At 52.9% G+C, this 13,052-nt stretch overlaps 1 protein-coding gene across 2 annotated transcripts; it reads right to left on the bottom strand.

Moving 5' to 3' along the window:
* Window positions 1-260: 260 nt before the first annotated feature.
* Window positions 261-13,049, bottom strand: LOC138373716 (cocaine esterase-like). 2 transcript variants are annotated; one of them, XM_069456260.1, is made up of 12 exons: window positions 12,887-13,049; window positions 8,005-8,209; window positions 6,402-6,543; window positions 5,719-5,852; window positions 5,379-5,637; window positions 4,891-4,989; window positions 4,470-4,610; window positions 4,276-4,356; window positions 3,895-4,039; window positions 3,355-3,492; window positions 2,750-2,822; window positions 261-2,304 (listed from the first exon to the last, which is right to left on the bottom strand). In XM_069456260.1, the coding sequence occupies exons 1-12, from the start codon at window positions 12,948-12,950 to the stop codon at window positions 2,118-2,120; spliced, it is 1,668 nt and encodes a 555-aa protein (XP_069312361.1). In that variant the 5' UTR covers window positions 12,951-13,049; the 3' UTR covers window positions 261-2,117. The 2 variants fall into 2 exon arrangements, with proteins under 2 accessions (XP_069312361.1, XP_069312363.1); XM_069456262.1 differs by having other exon boundaries at window positions 2,750-2,823; window positions 3,404-3,492.
* Between the last annotated feature and the right edge of the window lie 3 nt (window positions 13,050-13,052).

Below are 13,052 nucleotides of genomic sequence, written 5' to 3'. Positions count from 1 at the left end.
ACATCCAGGGAACCAACTGCAAGGAAACACCACTACACACCCATTAAAAATAATCAGATTTAAGACCCCAAAGGCCAAGTGTTGGTGAGGACATGGAGCAAGTGCAACCCTCACAGATGGCTGGGGCGGGTGGGGATGCAAAAACAATATAGTCGTTTAGGGAGACAGCTGGGCATTTTCTTTAAAAGCTAAACATACTGGTCACATGACCTAGCGGTTCCGCTCTCAGGCATCCACCCCCACAGAAATGAAAGCGTATGTCCACACCAAGACTTGTCTGCAAATGTTCACTGCAGCTTTATTAAAAGTAGCCACAAAATGGAAATCACGCAAATGTGGATCCACTGGCACATGGATAAAATGGGCTATATCCATACATGGAATACTACTCAGCCAGAAAAAGGAAGAACTACAGGTTAAATCTCAAAAACATGATGCTAAGTGACGGAAGCCAGTCACAAATGATTCCATTTATAGGTTATTCTCGAAAAGGCAAACCAGCAACAGAAAGCAATTTGGTGGTTGCCTGGGATCAGGATCAGGACAAGGACTGACTGCAAAGGAGCAGAAGGGAACTTTCTGGGGTGATAGAAACATTCTCAAATTTGACGTGGTGGTGGTTGTATGTCTTAGACCCTTACTCAAAGTTGTCAAACTGTGTGCCTAAAAAGGGGGAATTGTAAATCATTCCATAGAAAAGCTGTTAAAAAATGACTATCAGAAGCCTAAAAAAATAGTCCTGGAAACCCACTTTGGGAAAATATACTGTGCATCTGCAGAAGTGAAAAACAGAGGCATGTCGTGCATGCAGGAAGTGCTCAATAAGTGCTTTTAGGATTCAGTGGAAGCATTATGCCCCAGTCAGTGGTCACTAAAAGGAAAATCTCTTCCCTCTCTGAATTCAAGGTAGCCCTAGTGTAATGGTGTCCTTGGCTGCCACCTGGTGGCCAGAGTGGGTAACGCGGGACTCTTCATTTTTCACTCCAGACTTCACGAGGCCCTGCCGTTGGGCTTAAATGCAGTGGATGGAAAGGAGGAATTTCCCCCTGAGAGAACTGGTGGCCTGAGAGGGAAAGTAGGTCAGAAGTAGAGGTATAGGGGCATGGACAAGCACAGCCACACTTCTCACAAAAATAGGGTCAGTCACCTCTGCGAGACACAGTTAGGGGAGTGGGTAGGCTGCTTTACATTTCAATGATGGATGACATTTAGTCTAGGGGGACAATAGGTAGGGACAGGAAGTTTTACATTTCCAGAGGTTGGTAACCTCAGTGGCTGAGATCCAGGAGCTCTAGGTGCTGTGGTGTGAACATTTGTGTCCCCTCAAAATTCCCAGGCTGAAACCTAATCCCCAATGTGATGGTTTAAGAGATGGGACGTTAGGAGGTGAGGGGATCAGTGCCCTTATAAAAGAGGCCTGAGGGAGCTTGTTCGCCCCTTCCACGAGGGGAGGACACAGTGAGAAGGTGCCATGTATGAACCAGAGAACAAGCCCTCATCAGACACCAGATCTGCTGGCACCTTGATCCTCGACTTCCAGAAATGTAAGCAACAAATTTCTGTCATTTATAAGGCACCCAGTGTATAGTATTTCTGTTATAGCAGCTTGAAAGGACCAAGACATTAGGGCTTCTGGTGTTTAGGTTTTCTATTGGCCACTTAGGGATATGCGAACACGAGGCTTGTGGAGAGGTGGACATCGGCTTTTGACACCCAGGTGTGGGCACCATTCCCCAAAGCACCTCCCTCCAAGTGGGGCAGGCCTGGGGGCTCGCAGGAGAGGGTGGGTGGGGAGAAGGTGGAGGTGAGGAGGGGAGGATGGGGCCCAGAGCCCAGTGGAGCGCTGGGGAGGGTGGGCTTCCACGAGGCTTTGCCCATGCACTGCTTTGTGGGGGATTCATTGACTATGTCTAAAAGGAGAGGACCCGTGGCTGGCTTGACAACTAACATCACGCAGTAGGTTCTTAATAAATGTTTCCTGAGTGGACACATGGAAGAATGAATGAATGGCTGTGTGAGGGACGGAATCAACTGCTGGCTCCTCGGTGGCTGTGTGTGGGCACACGAGGCAGACCTCACCGCACCGGCGCCCACCCCCTCGCTCCCCGACACAGGAGCTACAGCTCCGTGTGCTTCTCCTCAGCCGCCGCTCGCTCCTGCATCTTCTGGGGCAGGGTCTTCGTCCAGAACTGGAGCCTGTGGGCCTTCAGGGCCCGGCCCACTGCAGGCTGTATGTCCAGCTGCAGGTACTGCTCCTCCTGGTCGAACACGGGCCAGTGGGGCAGACCCTCGCCGTTGGGGTCCCTGCAGACATGCGCTCCCACCAGGGAGTGCTCGGGTCACTCCAAGCCCTGCCCAGCCCAGACCTGACTCCCTGCTGGCTCAGGCAAGGCAGCCAAGCAGGCCAGGTGGGCCTGTGGAATGAGGGGGAGGTTTCTAGATACAGGAAAGAAACTACCCCCCACTAGTGTCAGCTCCGCATGGGAGCAGGGCACCCTGGTCTGTTTTGCCCCTCCAGACAGACCCTGGTGGGAACTCAGCCCTGGTGCCCAACCTCCAGGTGGGGGTGGGGATGGAAGGGGTGTCCTGCACCTATGAACCCCCTGCCGTATGAGTGGGTCCTGGAGCTGAGGGAGAGGCCATCATGTGATTAGGGACACGTGTATGCTACTAAGCTCCCCGTGGACAAGGTGAGTGCTAGACAGGTGATCCCCACCCCCGGGGAGTGGAGGTGGGGGCGCCATCTCACCCATTTCGAGCAAAGTTGGCCCAGTACTTCATCATCTTCCTGCTCAGAAGCTCCTCCTCCTCGGTGACTTCAACTGCAAAGAGGACGAGGACACGTGTCCAGGTCAGGGCCAACCCCAGTCCAGCTGCTGGGTCATGCCCCACACTCACCGTCCAGGTGCAGCTGTCCCTGGCACCCCCAGGCCTGCTTCTCTGCCCCTCCCCCACCGCCCTCGGAGCTAGGCCCTCGCCTTTCCCGCGCTCTTTCTCCTCATCCCAGCCTCTGGCTGACTCGACTCTGGGCTTGCTGCTGGCCCAGAATGCCTGTTCTTCCTTCTCACACTGGGAGTCATTTAAGAAACAAATATGCCTTTGGAACACCCCTCCCAGCCCTGCACCCATGCCAGACACCCATCTCGGGGTGGGGAGAGGTGGGGGAGCACAGGCTGCAGTCTAAGGAGTCTTGGATTCTAATCCTGGCTCAGCCTTTGGAGCTGTAAGATCTAGGACACCTCATCCCGTCCTCTCTCTGAGCCTTGGTTTCCTCATTGGTACAGTGAGGGCAGTCACCCCTCAGGGACCCAGCCCAGGTCCCATCCCACCTCCTGGGGAAGGAGAAAGACTCACTGTGTTTGCCCCAGAATGAGGTTCCGAAAACAAAGAAAACCTCATCGAGGTGGTCTGCCTTCACGTGTGGTGGCTTGGTGTCCTTGAAGAAGCTGGGCCGATGCTGGAACTCATAGAAGTAGACAGGGCCACGGGAACCTACGGGGGTGGACAGGCTGTGACATGGCAGCCCCCCACTTGGAGCTTTCCTGTGTCACTCATGGTGACAAGACACCCAGGTCCGAAGCTGGCTAGAATCTGGACAATGGGGTGGGGAGCCTCGGGCTGGAGCAGGGGCGGTGGGAAGGGCTGGGTTAAATCATGGCCTTGGACTTCCTAGCTGGGTGGTCTTGGGTGAGTTACTGAAGATCAGTAATTTCATTTTCTCACCTGTAAAATGGAGAATGTCTGTCTCTTAGACTAGCCATGAGGATTTACATCAAGTGCCTGGTTCCCAGGGGCCCAAGAAAGATGTGGGTGGGGCTGTGGACACCAACAGACCTAGGACCCCACTCTGAGCTGCCCACTGGCCAGTCAGGCCTTAGGTACAAAAATACTCACGCTGAGAATGTGCTACTTGGAGTGCAGGGATCACGAAGATGGAGTCTGCCATCAGCTCCTTGAACTGGGCTTGGAGGGTCTGGGGGTCCTTGGTGTCCCCCATGTACTCCTCCATCAACAGGTCACCAAGCTCATGAGGCAACATCTACCCCAGGTGGATCAGGAAGGGGCAGGTTAGGCCGGCTGCCAGCGGCAGGGAAGCAGCAGCCTTAGGGTTGGGGAGATGGGCCATGGGATGGAACAGGGAATGGGGGCAAAGGGCCAAGCTCTGAGGTGACCCCCCCGCCCCCAGCACACACATACCCCGGCTTTTGCTCATGGGGGTCACTGTTTGGCAGGAGAGGAGCCCCTCTCCATTGGGACAGGACCCCAGGACCTCACCATCACTTTGAACGTTTCCTGGAGAACATCCTGCCAGGCCTCTCTGTCCATTTTCCTCTGGGTGTCATAGACGCCCATGAACTGGGTGGTGGGGGAGAGTCGTCAGCAGGGAGGTGGGATGGGCCTGGAGATACTAAGCCCTGAGCCCTCCCCCTGCAGTAGATGGGGCTCCGTGGGCATAGATTGGGCCTCACCTTGGGGATTAGCCAGCCGTACTCATCATTGTTGATGCCAATGATGCTGGGGACAGGCTGGAAGTCGGCAGAGGCCAGCAGCTCCTGGGGGTGCCTGGGCAGGAAGGCCCCATCCACCACGCCGGGGATGATCTGGAAGGCCTGAGGGGGCGTGTAAGGTCAGGGAGCCAGGTCGCCTCCCAGACATTTTCTGATGGCCTCTGAGTGCCTTCTGCCCCGTCCTGGCCCATCCCAGGATGCTCACGTCCGCCTGGGAGATCTTGCGCCAGGTCAGCTCACCCTGGCCTCCATTTCACCCAGGGCTATGTGGACACCAGGGCATGGAGATGAGGGAACGTGCCCAGGCAGTACGAGGACACCCAGCCGCCTGCCCCATACCCCACCTGCCCTTTCGTCCACACCCGCATCCATTTAGTCCGACCTTGTTAATAGCCAGAATCTCCTCTTCGCTCTTGCCTCGCAGGCAGTCCACCAGGGCCTTGGAGTCAACCCTGTCACAGGCAGACAGGTTGGCCACCATCTGTAAAGGCACCGGGCAGGAGCTGGCTCATCCTTCCAGGTAGGGGAAAGGAATTTGCCCAAGACCCTGGCTGGGGGCAAGGGCACCCCAAATCTCACAGGGTATTGTGTGTGGATTCCTGCAGTTTTGAAATTGTTCCAACTTCCTCGATGGCTCTGCCCACGATGGGGACCCCCCTGGGTGGCAGCTTTGCAGGCCACAGAATGTACCCAGCCTCTGTAGTGGCAGAGCTGTGTGGTTCTGACCATTGAGCCCCTCAGGAATCCCCGGGTAGGTGGCAGTTCCTGAGGCACCCCGATGGTCCTTGCTCTGTCGGTCTAACAGACAGAGGCTCTCAGAGGGAGGTGACAGGGCAGCAGGTCTGGGCTTCCACGGCTGAGGGCACTCACCCTGGAAACCATATCAGATGAGCTGGCAATGAGACTAGGCAGCAGGGCCACACCACTCTCCATGATGGCACCATGGAAGAGTCCTTGGGCCATGGGGGACAGAACATGTGAGGACACACTTGTGCCACCTGCAGACTCGCCAAAAATGGTGACACGGTCTGGGTTGCCTCCAAAGTGGGCGATATTCTGCTGGACCCAGCGTAGAGCGGCGACTTGGTCCAGGTAGCCCCAGTTGCCGGTTGCGTGCTTGTCTCCAGTGCTGGGAAGTGGCAGGGACAGGGATCACAGGACTGTCCTGGCTCCACTCAGCCTTCATGGCCCAGCCCAGCCCCAGTCTCACCTGAAGAAGCCCAGGACACCCAGGCGGTACTGGATAGTGACCACCACCACGTCCTCGAAGGCTGCCAGCGTGGAGCCATCATACATGGAAGCCATGCCCACCACCAGCCCTCCACCGTGGATCCACACCATCACCTGTGGAAACCAAGGCAGACACCACGTGGCTGCCTCCCAGCCCACGCCCCGCCAGGGCTGCTGCAGACCAACCACTGCTTTGTCCACCTCCCCACACAGACAGAACTGCAGCAAGACCTATGACCTGGGCCACGGGGGAGGGACCCAAGACCAGGCCTCCCAAACTTATGTTTCAAAGCATGGCTCCGCTACTCGCAGAACCCTCACTGAGGTGGAAACAAAAGAGGTGTCTCCCTGATTGTCCCACATGAACATTAATCAAAAATGTCCTCCATTCTCATAGGCCCAACACATCATCCAAGGCCGGGTCTTTTGTGACCTCAAAGTGCAGCCCTGAGGCACCTGAGTGGGTCTGCCGGGCGTGGGTTCATTGAGTGAGTCCTGGGTCCATCCCAGGCACAGCCTTTGGCCTCTAGGAGCAGCCAGAGCTCTGTGACCCTGTGCCCCAGGTCCACACTGCAGCGTGGCCCCACCTGATACTGTCCTTTCTAGTCTTGCTGCAGAAGAAAAGTCCCCCCACCCCCCAGCTGACTGTGGCCTGACACTCACAGGCAGGTGAGAGCCCTCATGGGCATGGGCAGGTGTGTAGATGCTGAGGTACAGACAGTCCTCGGACATGGGGATGGAAGGCGCAGTCACACTGAACAGGTACAGAAACTCTTTATCTATTAAAGTGAAGTCCTGCAGACACCTGGTGGCAGTGGCAGACAGTCAGTTCACGGGCTGTGCTGTGGCTGAAACCAGACCCTGGGTCCAGATTTGCTCCCAGCCACCATCAGCCCCCTTCTCCCCGATCCCCTGATCACACATCCTCCTCTAAAGTCTCTTCCCACCAAGTTACAGGGCAAAGGCTCTGGGAAAGCTGGGATGGAGCTTGAACTTCCAAGGAGGCCTCAAGGTTTTTTTTGTTTTGTTTTGTTTTTTGTGTTTTTGTTTTTTTTTTTTTTTTTTTTTGAGACAGTCTCACTCTCTTGCCTGGGCTAGAGTGCCGTGGCATCAGCCTAGCTCACAGCAACCTCAAACTCCTGGGCTCAAGCAATCTTCCTGCCTCAGCCTCCCGGGTAGCTGGGACTACAGGCACGCACCACCATGCCCAGCTAATTTTTCTATTTTTAGTAGAGACGGGGTCTCGCTCTTGCTCAGGCTGGTCTCGAACTCCTGAGCTCAAGCAATCCTTTTGCCTTGGCCTCCCAGAGTGCTAGGATTACAGGTGTGAGCCACCACACCCGGCCCTCAAGTTTGTTTTTTAAATTTTATTTTTATTTTTGTTTTTTAGAGAGATAGAGTCTCGCTGTGTTGCCCAGGCTAGTGTCAAACTCCTGGGCTCGAGGGATCCTCCCATCTCAGTCCCTAAGTAGCTGGGACTACAGGCACAGGCCACTGTGCCTGGCTCTCAGGGTTGTTGAGGGCTTTGGATATCACACCTCCTGAGGCTGGGAAACCTTGACTCTTAGGGGTCTCTGTGACAACCATTGGCTGTATGCGTGCATGTGTTGACATTCACCACCGTATCCCTATACCCACTCAGATCTGGAACAGGGGAGCAGTCCACATACATGTGCCTCAAGAATGAATGAATGTTAATTTCTCACGAGAAGGGCAGTGGGATGTCCCTCATCCGGGAACCTCATCACTCCCGCATAGTCTCCAGTTGTAAGAACACACATGTGTCCCATGGCCAGTGGCACCTAGCCCTGTCGGTTGACACAGTGACTGTGGAGAGTGGGGGTCCCCAGGGAGCCACCACTGCTGCCCTCCTCAGGGGTCTACAGTATCTGCTTACTAGAGTCAGGGGCTCCTAAAAGGGTCATAGAACCAACTCGACCCTCTCCCAGAGACGCCTCCGACTGGTGGCAGAGAACACCTGGCATAACTAGAATCTGGGAGACATGTGTCTCTGCTCCTCCCTTCAGCACCTGGAGCTAATGCCCTGGGAGCGCCAAGCCCTGAGCCTGGAGTCTGGGAAAGTTGTTCCACCCTCTCGAGCCTCAGTATGCTTATTGAACTAACACAAGTGGGAACCCCCAACACTCACAGAGAAAACTGGCTGTAGGTTTTGGTGAAGTGACAACTGCAGCCTCGCCGAGCTCAGACTACCCCCACCCCACCCCACCCCAGGGCCTGGAGTTCCCTGGACTCTGGGAGAACTTACATGGCCGGGTGGGAGGTGCCATCTCTCACACCACTCCAAGATTCGGGGGGTTCAGGAGGTGCAAACCGCAGCAGTCCCAGAGGTGGCTTGGCAAAGGGAATTCCCAAGAAGGTGTGGACCCCCACGTCAGTGCCCCGCACGTGGACGAGGCTTCCGCGCACCTGCCCGGTGCGTGTGGTTCGGATGGGGCTGGCAGAGTCCTGACCTGTGGGCAGAGAGACAGACACCAGGGTTAGGTCTGCCCGATCAGCTGCCCTCCCAGACTGTTGGTATTGTCACCTCCTTGCCATCCTCAGCTCAGCTCAGGGGACCCTGATCCCCAAACACTGGCTTTACAAACATCCTGCCTGTAACACGCCCCCCGACCCCCACCTTCCTGGGCATGTCCCCAGCCTATCCCACCAGGCTCACTGAGGCTCCTTGGGGCTTGCCACCATCATTCAGCCCTAGGAGCTGCAAACAAATGGTCACATGCACTTCATGGGGCAAGAGTGTCCTTTCAACGAACTGTGTGCCAGGTCAGCTGAGGCAGTACTCCTACTGTGGGAATCCAACAGGAAAGGTTCCTGTCCTCAGGGACCTCATGGTCCAGGTGGCAAGAAATGACATACAGAAAGCTCCTCCGAATAAGGAGTGATCTAGGTGAGAAGAGCTACGGGAGAGGTGCAGCTGTGATGAGGACGTACAAAGCACAGCCTGCCTGCTGTGGGGTCGCCAGGGGAGGGTGGGGATTGAAAGTCACCTAGTGGAGAAAGGCAACATTCTTTTTTTTTTTTTTTTTTTTTTTTTGAGACAGAGTCTCACTCTGTTGCCCAGGCTAGAGTGAGTGCCGTGGCGTCAGCCTAGCTCACAGCAACCTCCAACTCCTGGGCTTGAGTGATCCTCCGGCCTCAGCCTCCCGAGTAGCTGGGACTACAGGCATGCGCCACCATGCCCAGATAATTTTATGTGTGTATTTATATATATATATATATTTAGCTGTCCAAATCATTTCTTTCTATTTTTAGTAGAGACGGGGTCTCACTCTTGCTCAGGCTGGTGTCAAACTCCTGACCTCGAGCGATCCTCCTGCCTTGGCCTCCCAGAGTGCTAGGATTACAGGCGTGAGCCACCCCGCCCGGCCAACATTCTTAATAGATAGTTTCTACAAATAATAAGAAATATGCCAGCCACGTAGTAGAAAAAACTGGTGTAAGAACATGTTTAGAATAATCAATACAAATAAATGGCTCTTAAACTAATGAGATGTTCACCTCATTCATGGTAAGAGACGTCATGCATGTTGAAATCTGACTGTGACATCAACCACTTATTTTGTCACAAAACACAAAACAATCAGACATTATATATTTTCTATTGGAAGTACACAGCACCACATATGAGGTAGTCTTGCTATGAGATCAGATCTTTAAAAAAAAAAAAAAGTAGTCTTGCCAACAAATCAAAACAAAGCAAAACCTAAAACCTGAATCTGATTACGCCTATACAATATAAATACAAGCTTACAGGGTTTACAGGGGACAGAGGAATAGTTAAAAGACACCACTCCTCTTTTGTTTCAGGATATCTAGGAAAAAAAAAAAAGACACCACTGGGATGTGATCAGCAAAACCCAAACGATGGGTTCCTCTCCAGAACAAACAACTGGTTTCTTCAAGACAACAGAATTAGAAAGAAAAATAAAAGAGAGGCAGAGGGAATATCTAAAGATTGAAAGAGGCTCAAGAAACAAACACAATGAGTTTTTTCCAGTGTGGGAAAAGTGGAACCTTCATACGTTGCCAGTGGGAAGGTAAAGTGCACAGCTGCTTTGGAAAACAGGGTGGCGGCTCTTCAGATGATTAAACATAGAGCCGCCCTGTGACTCAGCAATTCCACTCCCAGGTATAAACCCAAGAGGGTTGAAAACATAGATCCACACAGAAACTTGTGCACTAATGTTCCTGGCAGGATTATTTATAATAGCCAAAAAGTGGCTATCCAAGTGTCCCTGAACTGATGAATGGATCAATAAAATGTGACATTTCTACATGATGGAATATTATTCATCAAAAAAAAGGAATGTTCTGATACACGCTACAACATGGACACACCTTGAAAACACCAAGCTTAATGACAGAAGCCAATCACAAAGGACCACACATAGTATGATTCCAGACTAGCACATCCATAGAGACAAAAAGCAGACTGGTGGTTGCCTAGGGCTGAGGTTGGGGTTTGAGGTTGGGGAGATAGAAGAATGGACGTGGTGAACTCTGTAAATATACTAAAAACCATTGAAATGTACACTTCAAGCGGGTAAATTGTGTGGTCTGTGAATTATATCTCAAAGCTGTTATAAAAAAAGAAATACATCTACCAGTTTGCAAAGTATAGACCATATCTGAATCCCGATTTCTTTTTTCCTTTTTTTTTTTTTTAAAAAGCCTGTATAGGCCGGGCGCGGTGCTCACGCCTGTAATCCTAGCACTCTGGGAGGCTGGGGCAGGCGGATTGTTTGAGCTCAGAAGTTTGAGACCAGCCTGAGCAAGAGCGAGACCCTCGTCTCTACTAAAACATAGAAAGAAATTAGCTGGACAACTAAAAATATATAGAAAAAATTAGCCGGGCATGGTGGCGCGTGCCTGAAGTCCCAGCTACTCGGGAGGCTGAGGCAGGAGGATTGCTTGAGCCCAGGAGTTTGAGGTTGCTGTGAGCTAGGCTGACATCACGGCACTCTAGCCTGGGCAACACAGTGAGACTCTGTCTCAAAGAAAAAAAAAAAAAAAAAAAAAAAGCTTGTATGTATAGCCGGGCCCAGTGGCGCATGCCTATAATTCTTCAGCTACTTGAGAGACTGAGGCAGGAGGATTGCTTGAGCCTAAGAATTTGAGACTAGTCTGGGCAACAGAGTGAGAACTCATCTCAAAAACAAACAAAACAATGAAAAATAAAAAATAATCCCTGTATAAATATCATTTATGAAATTATAGTAAATAAGTACCTTTGACTAGATATTTGATTACACTGAGAACTTATGGTATTGTGGAAATACACACACACATACACACACACATACACTCCTCTTCTTTTAGTGGCACAGAATGAGAAATTTACAGATAATATGATGTCTGGGCTTTGCTTCAAATAATGGTGCAAGGGACAGGTGGCAGCTCAGATAAAACTTAGTTGTCCAAGTCTTCTTCAATGTTGAAGGTGGATTATGGGCACACTGGATTTGTTACACTATTCTCTCTACCTTAGACAGGTTCACCCCTCAGTGCTGTGCAGCCCTCAAGCAGCCCTGACCCTCTCTGTGCCTCAGGACACAGGGAGGTTCTCCCGCTGCTGTTATCTCCACCAGCTCCCACCTCCCTGGCACCTTCCTCCCTTCCTGCAGTCTCAGGTCTGCCTCTGCAGAATTTGGGAAATCTGAGCCCAGTTCCGCAAAAAAACAAAGACGGCCTCAGGGAGCTAATGCTACCCTACACCTAAGAGATCACCATGTTTGATGTCCCCAGGTGTGGATGAGGCCAGGGTCAGCTGCCACTCACAGGCACCAAAGAGGGCAATTTAGCAATGTCTTTCCAAGTCAAAAGGCCCACTCCTCTCCCCAGTAACATGCTGTCTACACACAATTCCTTGCCCAATGGGCTGTCTGTCCACCTAACTCACTGTGGCCACCAGCCAGTGATGCCTGATGTTTCTTCCAGCAAACGACAAAACCTGCTGAAATGTCCCTGATTAGAGACGGATTACATCAAGGAAACTTCCTGCTTGAAGAGAAGCCCTTCCATTGAATGATACAAGGAAGCTCTACCATGTAGGGGTGTGAGGAGGTCACCCCCTATGTCAGGAAGTGGAAACGCCTGGCATGAGAAAGTGGGTGAGTTTGTGACCATTGAGGTGAAAAGCAAGGACAAGTGCACACATCCACTCTTGGGTAAGCTGCTGGGCCCTGTGCATAAGGCCCTGGGGACCTTGATGGCCCCTGTGGAGGAGCCTAGACTGGCGGGACCCACCTCCCATATTCTTATGGCTTGTCAATCATTCTTTCTGGACATGGGTCCAACCCAAAATAATATTTTAAAAGGGAGCCATCTGTGAGGCTGGGCATGTCTTCCTGCCTGGAAGGTTCTGGTAACCTCCAGAACCTGGCAGATAAGAGAGGAAGTCCTTTGGGATTGGGCCATGGGGAAGGAGTGAGTGTGGACTCCCCCTGGGCAGATTAGATTGGGAAAGGGGAGGGAGAATCAGATCCCACACTTAGAATATGTTTGGGTGAAAGGACCAAAGGCCACTGACCTGCCCCTCTGGAAAAGCCTGGCAGGCACAAAGTGCCATCACCTTTGCCCTGGAGGCCATGTTGTGCCCTCCGCCAGGGCAGCATGCATGGGGTGAGAGGGACATTACAGCCTCCTAGATTGGCTTTAGGATGAGGCACCCGTGGGCTTCTGTATTCTCCTGAGGCCCAGGAGCTTGCCTGGGGCCCCTTTGGATCGGGTCAGGACAAATCCCTGGCCAAGGACGCGACACACTCAAAGCCAAACCGTGGCTGGCAAGTATTACTGTTGGCGCTATTACCCACTGGCAGCACCAGCTCTGGCCACAAACGGGAGGGAAAGCTACTGAATTCCCCTCATCCCGAGGCTGCTGACCCAGCCGGCCCGTCCGGGCCTCCTCAGAGCCCCTCATCGTTGTGTAGGGCAGCCTCAACCCTCACTGCTTCTCAGGGGGCCACCCTGGGCAGCGGGGAGGTGTTGGGTGAGGCCCGTGGTTCCCGCTATCTCCTCTCCACCAGCTCCTACCTTCCAGGCACCTTCCCTCCCCATCTCAGGTTCTGCCTGCACAGAATTAGGCAGATCTAACCTAGGTCCCTGTGCTCTTTCCGAAGGAGCCTCACCCTGGCCCACGACAAGGAGAAGAAGGAGCCCACAGGCCACAGCGCTCAGTCGATCTGGCCGCATAGTCCACTCGCAGGTCCTTTTTGCGCTGCTAGAAGTAATGATGCTTTTCACCGAGAGGCTGCCCGGGTCTGTGCAGCCGCGGATGAGTAGTGCCTCCCCCAG

The sequence above is a fragment of the Eulemur rufifrons genome, chromosome 23 (genome assembly GCF_041146395.1).
Source record: "Eulemur rufifrons isolate Redbay chromosome 23, OSU_ERuf_1, whole genome shotgun sequence".
NCBI classification, from domain to species: domain Eukaryota; kingdom Metazoa; phylum Chordata; class Mammalia; order Primates; family Lemuridae; genus Eulemur; species Eulemur rufifrons.
Note: the sequence above shows the minus strand (reverse complement) of the source record. Positions and strands in the feature narration are given on the sequence as shown.

Bases quoted from the DNA above. Each gene is read 5' to 3' on its own strand.
- LOC138373716 (XM_069456260.1), bottom strand. From the start codon at position 12,950: ATGCGGCCAGATCGACTGAGCGCTGTGGCCTGTGGGCTCCTTCTTCTC. The intron at 8,210-12,886 runs GTGAGGCTCCTT...CTCTGCCCACAG, and splicing joins TCTCCTTGTCGTGGGCCAGG to GTCAGGACTCTGCCAGCCCC. The intron at 2,305-2,749 runs GTGAGATGGCGC...GCATGTCTGCAG, and splicing joins GCCAACTTTGCTCGAAATGG to GGACCCCAACGGCGAGGGTC.